Raw genomic sequence first — 16,103 nt, 5'->3', positions numbered from 1 at the left:
AATCCGAACTCACACCCCCCTCAAATTCCTGTACACACATTGCACCCCTCACATCCACACACACACTGTCAACTCAAAAACCTGAAGTGCATCAGAACATTTTAGTACAACCCAAACTGATAGACATACACAAGTATGATTTAACTTTAACCATTTCCCAACATATTAAGATCACCTGCTATTATTCAGCCTAAAAACCAGAGAAGAAATAAACAAACCACAAAAGCACTGCTCTCTGCAGATAAAGAGGAATATGATGTGAAGTGCAACAGCACTTCATTGGTTATTTGATAAAGGAAGTGGGTGGAGCAATTAGGATTAAGATGGTTGGAAAATCAATAGTACACAAACATGGGTTCATTTCAGCCCTCTGGTTTTCAACCCCTGCACATGCAGGTAATAATGTACAGACCCTTGAAAATCTGAGGGTAACAGGGGTTGTTTGAGAATATCAGAGGGTCTATAATGCTTGATTCATGCCCATGGACCCCTTTCAAAAACAAGGGTAGAATCCTGCTATCATGGGTCAATTCATGGCCTTGTTCAGGGGTTGGTCAACCCATGGAAAACCCATGAAAGAGGCCTAGTTTCTTTTGTTTTCATGGACCTAGGGCATGGAAAAAATGACACAAACACTGGTTCATTTTTGTAAGGGTAGTACAAGACATCTTCAGAGTCTCTGTTACCACCCATGCCCCTATACACCCTGTATACATACCACATCATTATGAAGCCAATTCAACACTGGCTTAAGTAGCTCTGTGATGATGGAATCTTTACATAAGCAGCGTGAGCAGGAAGCTTCAGTAGTACAAGACATCTTCAGAGTCTCTGTTACCACCCATGCCCCTATACACCCTGTATACATACCACATCATTATGAAGCCAATTCAACACTGGCTTAAGTAGCTCTGCTATGATGGAATCTTTACATAAGCAGCGTGAGCAGGAAGCTTCAGTAGTACAGGACATCTTCAGAGTCTCTGTTACCACCCATGCCCCTATACACCCTGTATACATACCACATCATTATGAAGCCAATTCAACACTGGCTTAAGTAGCTCTGTGATGATGGAATCTTTACATAAGCAGCATGAGCAGGAAGCTTCAGTAGTACAGGACATCTTCAGAGTCTCTGTTACCACCCATGCCCCTATACACCCTGTATACATACCACATCATTATGAAGCCAATTCAACACTGGCTTAAGTAGCTCTGTGATGATGGAATCTTTACATAAGCAGCGTGAGCAGGAAGCTTCAGTAGTACAGGACATCTTCAGAGTCTCTGTTACCACCCATGCCCCTATACACCCTGTATACATACCACATCATTATGAAGCCAATTCAACACTGGTTTAAGTAGCTCTGTGATGATGGAATCTTTACATAAGCAGCGTGAGCAGGAAGCTTTAGTAGTACAGGACATCTTCAGAGTCTCTGTTACCACCCATGCCCCTATACACCCTGTATACATACCACATCATTATGAAGCCAATTCAACACTGGTTTAAGTAGCTCTGTGATGATGGAATCTTTACATAAGCAGCGTGAGCAGGAAGCTTCAGTAGTACAGGACATCTTCAGAGTCTCTGTTACCACCCATGCCCCTATACACCCTGTATACATACCACATCATTATGAAGCCAATTCAACACTGGTTTAAGTAGCTCTGCGATGATGGAATCTTTACATAAGCAGCATGAGCAGGAAGCTTCAGTAGTACAAGACATCTTCAGAGTCTCTGTTACCACCCATGCCCCTATACACCCTGTATACATACCACACCATTATGAAGCCAATTCAACACTGGTTTAAGTAGCTCTGTGATGATGGAATCTTTACATAAGCAGCGTGAGCAGGAAGCTTCAGTAGTACAGGACATCTTCAGAGTCTCTGTTACCACCCATGCCCCTATACACCCTGTATACATACCACACCATTATGAAGCCAATTCAACACTGGTTTAAGTAGCTCTGTGATGATGGAATCTTTACATAAGCAGCGTGAGCAGGAAGCTTCAGTAGTACAGGACATCTTCAGAGTCTCTGTTACCACCCATGCCCCTATACACCCTGTATACATACCACATCATTATGAAGCCAATTCAACACTGGTTTAAGTAGCTCTGCTATGATGGAATCTTTACATAAGCAGCGTGAGCAGGAAGCTTCAGTAGTACAGGACATCTTCAGAGTCTCTGTTACCACCCATGCCCCTATACACCCTGTATACATACCACATCATTATGAAGCCAATTCAACACTGGTTTAAGTAGCTCTGCTATGATGGAATCTTTACATAAGCAGCGTGAGCAGGAAGCTTCAGTAGTACAGGACATCTTCAGAGTCTCTGTTACCACCCATGCCCCTATACACCCTGTATACATACCACATCATTATGAAGCCAATTCAACACTGGCTTAAGTAGCTCTGTGATGATGGAATCTTTACATAAGCAGCGTGAGCAGGAAGCTTCAGTAGTACAGGACATCTTCAGAGTCTCTGTTACCACCCATGCCCCTATACACCCTGTATACATACCACACCATTATGAAGCCAATTCAACACTGGTTTAAGTAGCTCTGCTATGATGGAATCTTTACATAAGCAGCGTGAGCAGGAAGCTTCAGTAGTACAGGACATCTTCAGAGTCTCTGTTACCACCCATGCCCCTATACACCCTGTATACATACCACATCATTATGAAGCCAATTCAACACTGGCTTAAGTAGCTCTGCTATGATGGAATCTTTACATAAGCAGCGTGAGCAGGAAGCTTCAGTAGTACAGGACATCTTCAGAGTCTCTGTTACCACCCATGCCCCTATACACCCTGTATACATACCACACCATTATGAAGCCAATTCAACACTGGTTTAAGTAGCTCTGCTATGATGGAATCTTTACATAAGCAGCGTGAGCAGGAAGCTTCAGTAGTACAGGACATCTTCAGAGTCTCTGTTACCACCCATGCCCCTATACACCCTGTATACATACCACATCATTATGAAGCCAATTCAACACTGGCTTAAGTAGCTCTGCGATGATGGAATCTTTACATAAGCAGCGTGAGCAGGAAGCTTCAGTAGTACAGGACATCTTCAGAGTCTCTGTTACCACCCATGCCCCTATACACCCTGTATACATACCACATCATTATGAAGCCAATTCAACACTGGCTTAAGTAGCTCTGCTATGATGGAATCTTTACATAAGCAGCGTGAGCAGGAAGCTTCAGTAGTACAAGACATCTTCAGAGTCTCTGTTACCACCCATGCCCCTATACACCCTGTATACATACCACATCATTATGAAGCCAATTCAACACTGGCTTAAGTAGCTCTGCTATGATGGAATCTTTACATAAGCAGCGTGAGCAGGAAGCTTCAGTAGTACAAGACATCTTCAGAGTCTCTGTTACCACCCATGCCCCTATACACCCTGTATACATACCACATCATTATGAAGCCAATTCAACACTGGCTTAAGTAGCTCTGTGATGATGGAATCTTTACATAAGCAGCGTGAGCAGGAAGCTTCAGTAGTACAGGACATCTTCAGAGTCTCTGTTACCACCCATGCCCCTATACACCCTGTATACATACCATATCATTATGAAGCCAATTCAACACTGGTTTAAGTAGCTCTGCTATGATGGAATCTTTACATAAGCAGCGTGAGCAGGAAGCTTCAGTAGTACAGGACATCTTCAGAGTCTCTGTTACCACCCATGCCCCTATACACCCTGTATACATACCACATCATTATGAAGCCAATTCAACACTGGCTTAAGTAGCTCTGCTATGATGGAATCTTTACATAAGCAGCGTGAGCAGGAAGCTTCAGTAGTACAAGACATCTTCAGAGTCTCTGTTACCACCCATGCCCCTATACACCCTGTATACATACCACATCATTATGAAGCCAATTCAACACTGGATTAAGTAGCTCTGTGATGATGGAATCTTTACATAAGCAGCGTAAGCAGGAAGCTTCAGTAGTACAGGACATCTTCAGAGTCTCTGTTACCACCCATGCCCCTATACACCCTGTATACATACCATATCATTATGAAGCCAATTCAACACTGGTTTAAGTAGCTCTGCTATGATGGAATCTTTACATAAGCAGCGTGAGCAGGAAGCTTCAGTAGTACAGGACATCTTCAGAGTCTCTGTTACCACCCATGCCCCTATACACCCTGTATACATACCACATCATTATGAAGCCAATTCAACACTGGCTTAAGTAGCTCTGCGATGATGGAATCTTTACATAAGCAGCGTGAGCAGGAAGCTTCAGTAGTACAGGACATCTTCAGAGTCTCTGTTACCACCCATGCCCCTATACACCCTGTATACATACCACATCATTATGAAGCCAATTCAACACTGGCTTAAGTAGCTCTGTGATGATGGAATCTTTACATAAGCAGCATGAGCAGGAAGCTTCAGTAGTACAGGACATCTTCAGAGTCTCTGTTACCACCCATGCCCCTATACACCCTGTATACATACCATATCATTATGAAGCCAATTCAACACTGGTTTAAGTAGCTCTGCTATGATGGAATCTTTACATAAGCAGCGTGAGCAGGAAGCTTCAGTAGTACAGGACATCTTCAGAGTCTCTGTTACCACCCATGCCCCTATACACCCTGTATACATACCACATCATTATGAAGCCAATTCAACACTGGCTTAAGTAGCTCTGCGATGATGGAATCTTTACATAAGCAGCGTGAGCAGGAAGCTTCAGTAGTACAGGACATCTTCAGAGTCTCTGTTACCACCCATGCCCCTATACACCCTGTATACATACCACATCATTATGAAGCCAATTCAACACTGGCTTAAGTAGCTCTGCGATGATGGAATCTTTACATAAGTCGCGTGAGCAGGAAGCTTCAGTAGTACCGGACATCTTCAGAGTCTCTGTTACCACCCATGCCCCTATACACCCTGTATACATACCACACCATTATGAAACCAATTCAACACTGGCTTAAGTAGCTCTGCTATGATGGAATCTTTACATAAGCAGCGTGAGCAGGAAGCTTCAGTAGTACAGGACATCTTCAGAGTCTCTGTTACCACCCATGCCCCTATACACCCTGTATACATACCACATCATTATGAAGCCAATTCAACACTGGCTTAAGTAGCTCTGCTATGATGGAATCTTTACATAAGCAGCGTGAGCAGGAAGCTTCAGTAGTACAAGACATCTTCAGAGTCTCTGTTACCACCCATGCCCCTATACACCCTGTATACATACCACACCATTATGAAACCAATTCAACACTGGCTTAAGTAGCTCTGTGATGATGGAATCTTTACATAAGCAGCGTGAGCAGGAAGCTTCAGTAGTACAAGACATCTTCAGAGTCTCTGTTACCACCCATGCCCCTATACACCCTGTATACATACCACATCATTATGAAGCCAATTCAGCACTGGCTTAAGTAGCTCTGCTATGATGGAATCTTTACATAAGCAGCGTGAGCAGGAAGCTTCAGTAGTACAGGACATCTTCAGAGTCTCTGTTACCACCCATGCCCCTATACACCCTGTATACATACCACATCATTATGAAGCCAATTCAACACTGGCTTAAGTAGCTCTGTGATGATGGAATCTTTACATAAGCAGCGTGAGCAGGAAGCTTCAGTAGTACAGGACATCTTCAGAGTCTCTGTTACCACCCATGCCCCTATACACCCTGTATACATACCACACCATTATGAAACCAATTCAACACTGGCTTAAGTAGCTCTGTGATGATGGAATCTTTACATAAGCAGCGTGAGCAGGAAGCTTCAGTAGTACAGGACATCTTCAGAGTCTCTGTTACCACCCATGCCCCTATACACCCTGTATACATACCACATCATTATGAAGCCAATTCAACACTGGCTTAAGTAGCTCTGTGATGATGGAATCTTTACATAAGCAGCGTGAGCAGGAAGCTTCAGTAGTACAGGACATCTTCAGAGTCTCTGTTACCACCCATGCCCCTATACACCCTGTATACATACCACATCATTATGAAGCCAATTCAACACTGGCTTAAGTAGCTCTGCTATGATGGAATCTTTACATAAGCAGCGTGAGCAGGAAGCTTCAGTAGTACAAGACATCTTCAGAGTCTCTGTTACCACCCATGCCCCTATACACCCTGTATACATACCACACCATTATGAAACCAATTCAACACTGGCTTAAGTAGCTCTGTGATGATGGAATCTTTACATAAGCAGCGTGAGCAGGAAGCTTCAGTAGTACAAGACATCTTCAGAGTCTCTGTTACCACCCATGCCCCTATACACCCTGTATACATACCACATCATTATGAAGCCAATTCAACACTGGCTTAAGTAGCTCTGCGATGATGGAATCTTTACATAAGCAGCGTGAGCAGGAAGCTTCAGTAGTACAGGACATCTTCAGAGTCTCTGTTACCACCCATGCCCCTATACACCCTGTATACATACCACATCATTATGAAGCCAATTCAACACTGGCTTAAGTAGCTCTGTGATGATGGAATCTTTACATAAGCAGCGTGAGCAGGAAGCTTCAGTAGTACAGGACATCTTCAGAGTCTCTGTTACCACCCATGCCCCTATACACCCTGTATACATACCACATCATTATGAAGCCAATTCAACACTGGTTTAAGTAGCTCTGCAATGATGGAATCTTTACATAAGCAGCGTGAGCAGGAAGCTTCAGTAGTACAGGACATCTTCAGAGTCTCTGTTACAACCCATGCCCCTATACACCCTGTATACATACCACACCATTATGAAGCCAATTCAACACTGGTTTAAGTAGCTCTGCAATGATGGAATCTTTACATAAGCAGCGTGAGCAGGAAGCTTCAGTAGTACAAGACATCTTCAGAGTCTCTGTTACCACCCATGCCCCTATACACCCTGTATACATACCATATCATTATGAAGCCAATTCAACACTGGTTTAAGTAGCTCTGTGATGATGAAATCTTTACATAAGCAGCGTGAGCAGGAAGCTTCAGTAGTACAGGACATCTTCAGAGTCTCTGTTACCACCCATGCCCCTATACACCCTGTATACATACCACATCATTATGAAGCCAATTCAACACTGGCTTAAGTAGCTCTGTGATGATGGAATCTTTACATAAGCAGCGTGAGCAGGAAGCTTCAGTAGTACAGGACATCTTCAGAGTCTCTGTTACCACCCATGCCCCTATACACCCTGTATACATACCACATCATTATGAAGCCAATTCAACACTGGTTTAAGTAGCTCTGTGATGATGGAATCTTTACATAAGCAGCGTGAGCAGGAAGCTTCAGTAGTACAGGACATCTTCAGAGTCTCTGTTACCACCCATGCCCCTATACACCCTGTATACATACCACATCATTATGAAGCCAATTCAACACTGGTTTAAGTAGCTCTGTGATGATGGAATCTTTACATAAGCAGCGTGAGCAGGAAGCTTCAGTAGTACAGGACATCTTCAGAGTCTCTGTTACCACCCATGCCCCTATACACCCTGTATACATACCACATCATTATGAAGCCAATTCAACACTGGTTTAAGTAGCTCTGCAATGATGGAATCTTTACATAAGCAGCGTGAGCAGGAAGCTTCAGTAGTACAGGACATCTTCAGAGTCTCTGTTACCACCCATGCCCCTATACACCCTGTATACATACCACATCATTATGAAGCCAATTCAACACTGGCTTAAGTAGCTCTGTGATGATGGAATCTTTACATAAGCAGCGTGAGCAGGAAGCTTCAGTAGTACAGGACATCTTCAGAGTCTCTGTTACCACCCATGCCCCTATACACCCTGTATACATACCACATCATTATGAAGCCAATTCAACACTGGCTTAAGTAGCTCTGCGATGATGGAATCTTTACATAAGCAGCGTGAGCAGGAAGCTTCAGTAGTACAGGACATCTTCAGAGTCTCTGTTACCACCCATGCCCCTATACACCCTGTATACATACCACATCATTATGAAGCCAATTCAACACTGGCTTAAGTAGCTCTGTGATGATGGAATCTTTACATAAGCAGCGTGAGCAGGAAGCTTCAGTAGTACAGGACATCTTCAGAGTCTCTGTTACCACCCATGCCCCTATACACCCTGTATACATACCACATCATTATGAAGCCAATTCAACACTGGCTTAAGTAGCTCTGCGATGATGGAATCTTTACATAAGCAGCGTGAGCAGGAAGCTTCAGTAGTACAGGACATCTTCAGAGTCTCTGTTACCACCCATGCCCCTATACACCCTGTATACATACCACATCATTATGAAGCCAATTCAACACTGGCTTAAGTAGCTCTGCGATGATGGAATCTTTACATAAGCAGCGTGAGCAGGAAGCTTCAGTAGTACAGGACATCTTCAGAGTCTCTGTTACCACCCATGCCCCTATACACCCTGTATACATACCACATCATTATGAAGCCAATTCAACACTGGTTTAAGTAGCTCTGTGATGATGGAATCTTTACATAAGCAGCGTGAGCAGGAAGCTTCATTAGTACAGGACATCTTCAGAGTCTCTGTTACCACCCATGCCCCTATACACCCTGTATACATACCACATCATTATGAAGCCAATTCAACACTGGTTTAAGTAGCTCTGCTATGATGGAATCTTTACATAAGCAGCGTGAGCAGGAAGCTTCAGTAGTACAGGACATCTTCAGAGTCTCTGTTACCACCCATGCCCCTATACACCCTGTATACATACCACATCATTATGAAGCCAATTCAACACTGGTTTAAGTAGCTCTGCTATGATGGAATCTTTACATAAGCAGCGTGAGCAGGAAGCTTCAGTAGTACAGGACATCTTCAGAGTCTCTGTTACCACCCATGCCCCTATACACCCTGTATACATACCACATCATTATGAAGCCAATTCAGCACTGGGTTAAGTAGCTCTGTGATGATGGAATCTTTGCATAAGCAGCGTGAGCAGGAAGCTTCAGTAGTACAAGACATCTTCAGAGTCTCTGTTACCACCCATGCCCCTATACACCCTGTATACATACCACATCATTATGAAGCCAATTCAACACTGGCTTAAGTAGCTCTGCTATGATGGAATCTTTACATAAGCAGCGTGAGCAGGAAGCTTCAGTAGTACAGGACATCTTCAGAGTCTCTGTTACCACCCATGCCCCTATACACCCTGTATACATACCACACCATTATGAAACCAATTCAACACTGGCTTAAGTAGCTCTGTGATGATGGAATCTTTACATAAGCAGCGTGAGCAGGAAGCTTCAGTAGTACAGGACATCTTCAGAGTCTCTGTTACCACCCATGCCCCTATACACCCTGTATACATACCACATCATTATGAAGCCAATTCAACACTGGTTTAAGTAGCTCTGTGATGATGGAATCTTTACATAAGCAGCGTGAGCAGGAAGCTTCAGTAGTACAGGACATCTTCAGAGTCTCTGTTACCACCCATGCCCCTATACACCCTGTATACATACCACACCATTATGAAACCAATTCAACACTGGCTTAAGTAGCTCTGTGATGATGGAATCTTTACATAAGCAGCGTGAGCAGGAAGCTTCAGTAGTACAAGACATCTTCAGAGTCTCTGTTACCACCCGCATGCCCCTATACACCCTGTATACATACCACATCATTATGAAGCCAATTCAACACTGGCTTAAGTAGCTCTGTGATGATGGAATCTTTACATAAGCAGCGTGAGCAGGAAGCTTCAGTAGTACAGGACATCTTCAGAGTCTCTGTTAACACCCATGCCCCTATACACCACATCATTATGAAGCCAATTCAGCACTGGTTTAAGTAGCTCTGTGATGATGGAATCTTTACATAAGCAGCGTGAGCAGGAAGCTTCAGTAGTACAGGACATCTTCAGAGTCTCTGTTACCACCCATGCCCCTATACACCCTGTATACATACCACATCATTATGAAGCCAATTCAACACTGGCTTAAGTAGCTCTGCGATGATGGAATCTTTACATAAGCAGCGTGAGCAGGAAGCTTCAGTAGTACAGGACATCTTCAGAGTCTCTGTTACAACCCATGCCCCTATACACCCTGTATACATACCACATCATTATGAAGCCAATTCAACACTGGCTTAAGTAGCTCTGTGATGATGAAATCTTTACATAAGCAGCGTGAGCAGGAAGCTTCAGTAGTACAGGACATCTTCAGAGTCTCTGTTACCACCCATGCCCCTATACACCCTGTATACATACCACACCATTATGAAACCAATTCAACACTGGCTTAAGTAGCTCTGTGATGATGGAATCTTTACATAAGCAGCGTGAGCAGGAAGCTTCAGTAGTACAGGACATCTTCAGAGTCTCTGTTACCACCCATGCCCCTATACACCCTGTATACATACCACATCATTATGAAGCCAATTCAACACTGGCTTAAGTAGCTCTGCTATGATGGAATCTTTACATAAGCAGCGTGAGCAGGAAGCTTCAGTAGTACAGGACATCTTCAGAGTCTCTGTTACCACCCATGCCCCTATACACCCTGTATACATACCACACCATTATGAAGCCAATTCAACACTGGTTTAAGTAGCTCTGTGATGATGAAATCTTTACATAAGCAGCGTGAGCAGGAAGCTTCAGTAGTACAGGACATCTTCAGAGTCTCTGTTACCACCCATGCCCCTATACACCCTGTATACATACCACATCATTATGAAGCCAATTCAACACTGGCTTAAGTAGCTCTGTGATGATGGAATCTTTACATAAGCAGCGTGAGCAGGAAGCTTCAGTAGTACAGGACATCTTCAGAGTCTCTGTTACCACCCATGCCCCTATACACCCTGTATACATACCACATCATTATGAAGCCAATTCAACACTGGTTTAAGTAGCTCTGCTATGATGGAATCTTTACATAAGCAGCGTGAGCAGGAAGCTTCAGTAGTACAGGACATCTTCAGAGTCTCTGTTACCACCCATGCCCCTATACACCCTGTATACATACCACATCATTATGAAGCCAATTCAACACTGGCTTAAGTAGCTCTGCTATGATGTAATCTTTACATAAGCAGCGTGAGCAGGAAGCTTCAGTAGTACAAGACATCTTCAGAGTCTCTGTTACCACCCATGCCCCTATACACCCTGTATACATACCACATCATTATGAAGCCAATTCAACACTGGTTTAAGTAGCTCTGTGATGATGAAATCTTTACATAAGCAGCGTGAGCAGGAAGCTTCAGTAGTACAGGACATCTTCAGAGTCTCTGTTACCACCCATGCCCCTATACACCCTGTATACATACCACATCATTATGAAGCCAATTCAACACTGGCTTAAGTAGCTCTGTGATGATGGAATCTTTACATAAGCAGCGTGAGCAGGAAGCTTCAGTAGTACAGGACATCTTCAGAGTCTCTGTTACCACCCATGCCCCTATACACCCTGTATACATACCACATCATTATGAAGCCAATTCAACACTGGTTTAAGTAGCTCTGCTATGATGGAATCTTTACATAAGCAGCGTGAGCAGGAAGCTTCAGTAGTACAGGACATCTTCAGAGTCTCTGTTACCACCCATGCCCCTATACACCCTGTATACATACCACATCATTATGAAGCCAATTCAACACTGGTTTAAGTAGCTCTGTGATGATGGAATCTTTACATAAGCAGCGTGAGCAGGAAGCTTCAGTAGTACAGGACATCTTCAGAGTCTCTGTTACCACCCATGCCCCTATACACCCTGTATACATACCACATCATTATGAAGCCAATTCAACACTGGCTTAAGTAGCTCTGTGATGATGGAATCTTTACATAAGCAGCGTGAGCAGGAAGCTTCAGTAGTACAGGACATCTTCAGAGTCTCTGTTACCACCCATGCCCCTATACACCCTGTATACATACCACATCATTATGAAGCCAATTCAACACTGGTTTAAGTAGCTCTGTGATGATGGAATCTTTACATAAGCAGCGTGAGCAGGAAGCTTCAGTAGTACAGGACATCTTCAGAGTCTCTGTTACCAGAACTGACGGACTATTGATACCTTGAAAGATCAAAATATAATATTGGTTTAAATTAACATATTCGTTGCATTTACAGCAAATTCCCCAATTAGCACCCACTCAGTGACTCAAGGTCATGATCCTCCTTCATTAATACACATGTATCAAACACAGAACCCTCTACACATATTTTGATCCATTTTATAAACAATATAAAAAAGTCCCCAATCCATAGGACCATATTAAGTACCCTGGGCAGTCTGTTGCCCTTAGACTTGGCCTTGATGCCTTGGTTCGGCTTCAATGTTCAAAGTATTATTCAGTAGCAAGTGGCCTTGGTGCCTATCAAAGGAGCAGCAAGTTTTAGGACTACACCCAAATGTATTAGAACTACACCCAAATGTATTAGAACTACACCTAAATGTATTAGAACTACACCCAAATGTATTAGGAATACACCCAAATGTTTTAGGATTACACCCAAATGTTTTAGGATTACACCCAAATGTATTAGGATTGCACCCAAATGTATTAGGATTGCACCCAAATGTATTAGGATTACACCCAAATGCATTAGGATTACACCCAAATGTATTAGGATTACACCCAAATCACAGAGGAGTAAGATAAGACAGAGCGCGTACCACCAGTCAAAGTCCCCGTGTATTGTATGGTACCAGTTCTCGCATATTCATGAGGGCCGATTGTTCAATTGTGCTGTGTCAAACAATCACGCCAGCGTTATGCGTGCCTTCACAGATACGCGATAGAGCGTGCGTGCTTTCACGATTACTGCGATAGACCATGAAAATACGCTGTGAATTGCGTAGCAGTCTCGCCTGTCGCATTTCATGGAACAATCGGCTCTCATTATCGGATGAGGCGGAGACTTTGACTGGTGGTACGCGCTCTGTCTTATCTTACTCCTCTGTGACCCAAATGTATTACGATTACACCCAAATGTATTAGGACTACACCCAAATGTATTAGGACTACACCCAAATGTATTAGGACTACACCCAAATGTATCAGGACTACGCCCAAATGTATTAGAAATACGCCCAAATGTATCAGGACTACGCCCAAAATGTTTTAGGAATACACCCAAATGTATTAGGAATACACCCAAATGTATTAGGACTACACCCAAATGTTTTAGGAATACACCCAAATGCATTAGGATTACACCCAAATGTATTAGGATTACACCCAAATGTATTAGGACTACACCCAAATGTATTAGGACTACACCCAAATGTATTAGAAATACACCCAAATGTATCAGGACTACGCCCAAAATGTTTTAGGAATACACCCAAATGTATTAGGAATACACCCAAATGTATTAGGAATACACCCAAATGTATTAGGAATACACCCAAATGTATTAGGAATACACCCAAATGTATTAGGACTACACCCAAATGTATTAGGACTACACCCAAATGTATTAGGACTACACCCAAATGTATTAGGACTACACCCAAATGTATTAGAAATACACCCAAATGTATCAGGACTACGCCCAAAATGGTTTAGGAATACACCCAAATGGTTTAGGAATACACCCAAATGTATTAGGAATACACCCAAATGTATTAGGAATACACCCAAATGTATTAGGACTACACCCAAATGTTTTAGGACTACACCCAAATGTATTAGGACTACACCCAAATGTATTAGAAATACACCCAAATGTATCAGGACTACACCCAAATGTATTAGGACTACACCCAAATGTATTAGGACTACACCCAAATGTATTAGGACTACACCCAAATGTATTAGGACTACACCCAAATGTATTAGAAATACACCCAAATGTATCAGGACTACGCCCAAAATGGTTTAGGAATACACCCAAATGTATTAGGAATACACCCAAATGTATTAGGAATACACCCAAATGTATTAGGAATACACCCAAATGTATTAGGAATACACCCAAATGTATTAGAAATACACCCAAATGTATCAGGACTACGCCCAAAATGGTTTAGGAATACACCCAAATGTATTAGGAATACACCCAAATGTATTAGGAATACACCCAAATGTATTAGGACTACACCCAAATGTATTAGGACTACACCCAAATGTATTAGAAATACACCCAAATGTATCAGGACTACGCCCAAAATGGTTTAGGAATACACCCAAATGTATTAGGAATACACCCAAATGTATTAGGACTACACCCAAATGTTTTAGGAATACACCCAAATTTGTATCCTTGCCCTTACCTTGATCAAAAGTTTGACACTCTGTAATGAGATGAACTAAAGACACCAGCAACTCATGGAGACTTACTGCAATAAAAAAACAAAAAAAAAACAAAAAATTTACTGACAACCCTTTTCATACATAATCTGTACACGCCGACTGTTCCAAAAAACCTGAATTGTATTCAACCATTTTGTTTTATTCACTGGATAAATTGCATTAGAAGAGGACCCATTCATGTCTACTTTAAGATTTCCTAGACCCCACCAGCATACATTCATACCTTCTTAGATAGCGGGAACCAATCAGAACAAATGTAAACAAAAACCCAGGAGTGCATTACTTGCGTACAATGCACGGGCACGCAAATCCTTTTCATGAGAGTTGATGCATTTATATTTGCTCGCATTTGCCAACATTTTTAGTAAGAATTTTGTTAAAAATAGCTAAAGATTTTTTTCGGTGTGAAATTGGATAATAAATGTGAGAAATTGTACAAAATAATACACCTATAATGAGATGTTTATGCGTCTAATGCCGGGCTTGTGCATCTAGACACATTAGACAAAATAATCGACAACAAATTTCACATTTCCCCTCATGTCCGCTCAAAATTTTCGAAATTCCCCTTGTTTTCCCCTTTTTCTCCATGAAAAACTTAACATTCCTCCACAATAACACTATAAAATTAGTAATTATCATGGTTGAGACAATTTATTACATCTTCAGGGTATGATAGGAAGAGTCTTCGGTACCTAACCAGGCTTCAATAGCACTATAATAGGACCAAATTTGATGTGGTGCCTTACTCATATCATGCAATTAACCAATCAGGGGTTCTGTCACTATTACTGAAAGAAAGGTAGTAGTATGAAACATATGTGTTGGATCACATATTTTTCAACCGATTACAGATTTTTGTCTCCTAGTGAGTAGTGCCCATGGAGTTAAGTGGCAATCTTATAATCTAAGTTTATCACAATATTGAATAATGTTACAAAATATCCCACAGGGGTGTACAGTTCAAATTCAGTTAACCCTATTTGAAATTCACTTCCTGTGTGGAAGATTAAACTCATGTCTTTTACAGGGGGTGTAGGGATTTCAACTACAATAGCCGCTTGTGTGTGACTTACCATCTCCATTACTGGTTTGAATTGGGAACAGATCAGCTCCACCGGCATACATCATGAGACGACATAGTAAACACACTGAATGCATGAAATGAAAGAACTCTACTTCTGGGCCAGTGTAGCGTGTCCGCTTGATGCCTTGACCTACAACAACAATACAGCATACATCATGAGACGACATAGTAAACACACCGAATGCATGAAATGAAAGAACTCTACTTCTGGGCCAGTGTAGCGTGTCCGCTTGATGCCTTGACCTACAACAACAATACAGCATACATCATGAGACGACATAGTAAGCACACTGAATGCATGAAATGAAAGAACTCTACTTCTGGGCCAGTGTAGCGTGTCCGCTTGATGCCTTGACCTACAACAACAATACAGCATACATCATGATACGACATAGTAAACACACCGAATGCATGAAATGAAAGAACTCTACTTCTGGGCCAGTGTAGCGTGTCCGCTTGATGCCTTGACCTACAACAACAATACAGCATACATCATGATACGACATAGTAAACACACTGAATGCATGAAATGAAAGAACTCTACTTCTGGGCCAGTGTAGCGTGTCCGCTTGATGCCTTGACCTACAACAACAATACAGCATACATCATGATACGACATAGTAAACACACTGAATGCATGAAATGAAAGAACTCTACTTCTGGGCCAGTGTAG

The 16,103-nt window shown here is 42.3% G+C and overlaps 1 protein-coding gene across 1 annotated transcript in view; it reads right to left on the bottom strand.

Annotated features, from left to right (window-relative positions):
* Positions 1–11,934: 11,934 nt before the first annotated feature.
* The window catches only part of LOC140139307 (uncharacterized), a 108,207-nt gene continuing 104,038 nt past the window's right edge, over positions 11,935–16,103 (bottom strand). Inside the window, exons 21-23 of the mRNA XM_072161087.1 lie at positions 15,420–15,560; positions 14,304–14,369; positions 11,935–12,098 (exon numbers count right to left, since the gene is read on the bottom strand). Coding sequence (XP_072017188.1) covers positions 11,935–12,098; positions 14,304–14,369; positions 15,420–15,560 — 371 coding nt within the window. The remainder of the gene's footprint in view (positions 12,099–14,303; positions 14,370–15,419; positions 15,561–16,103) is intronic.

This window comes from Amphiura filiformis, chromosome 18 (assembly GCF_039555335.1).
Source record: "Amphiura filiformis chromosome 18, Afil_fr2py, whole genome shotgun sequence".
Taxonomy (NCBI): domain Eukaryota; kingdom Metazoa; phylum Echinodermata; class Ophiuroidea; order Amphilepidida; family Amphiuridae; genus Amphiura; species Amphiura filiformis.
Note: the sequence above shows the minus strand (reverse complement) of the source record. Positions and strands in the feature narration are given on the sequence as shown.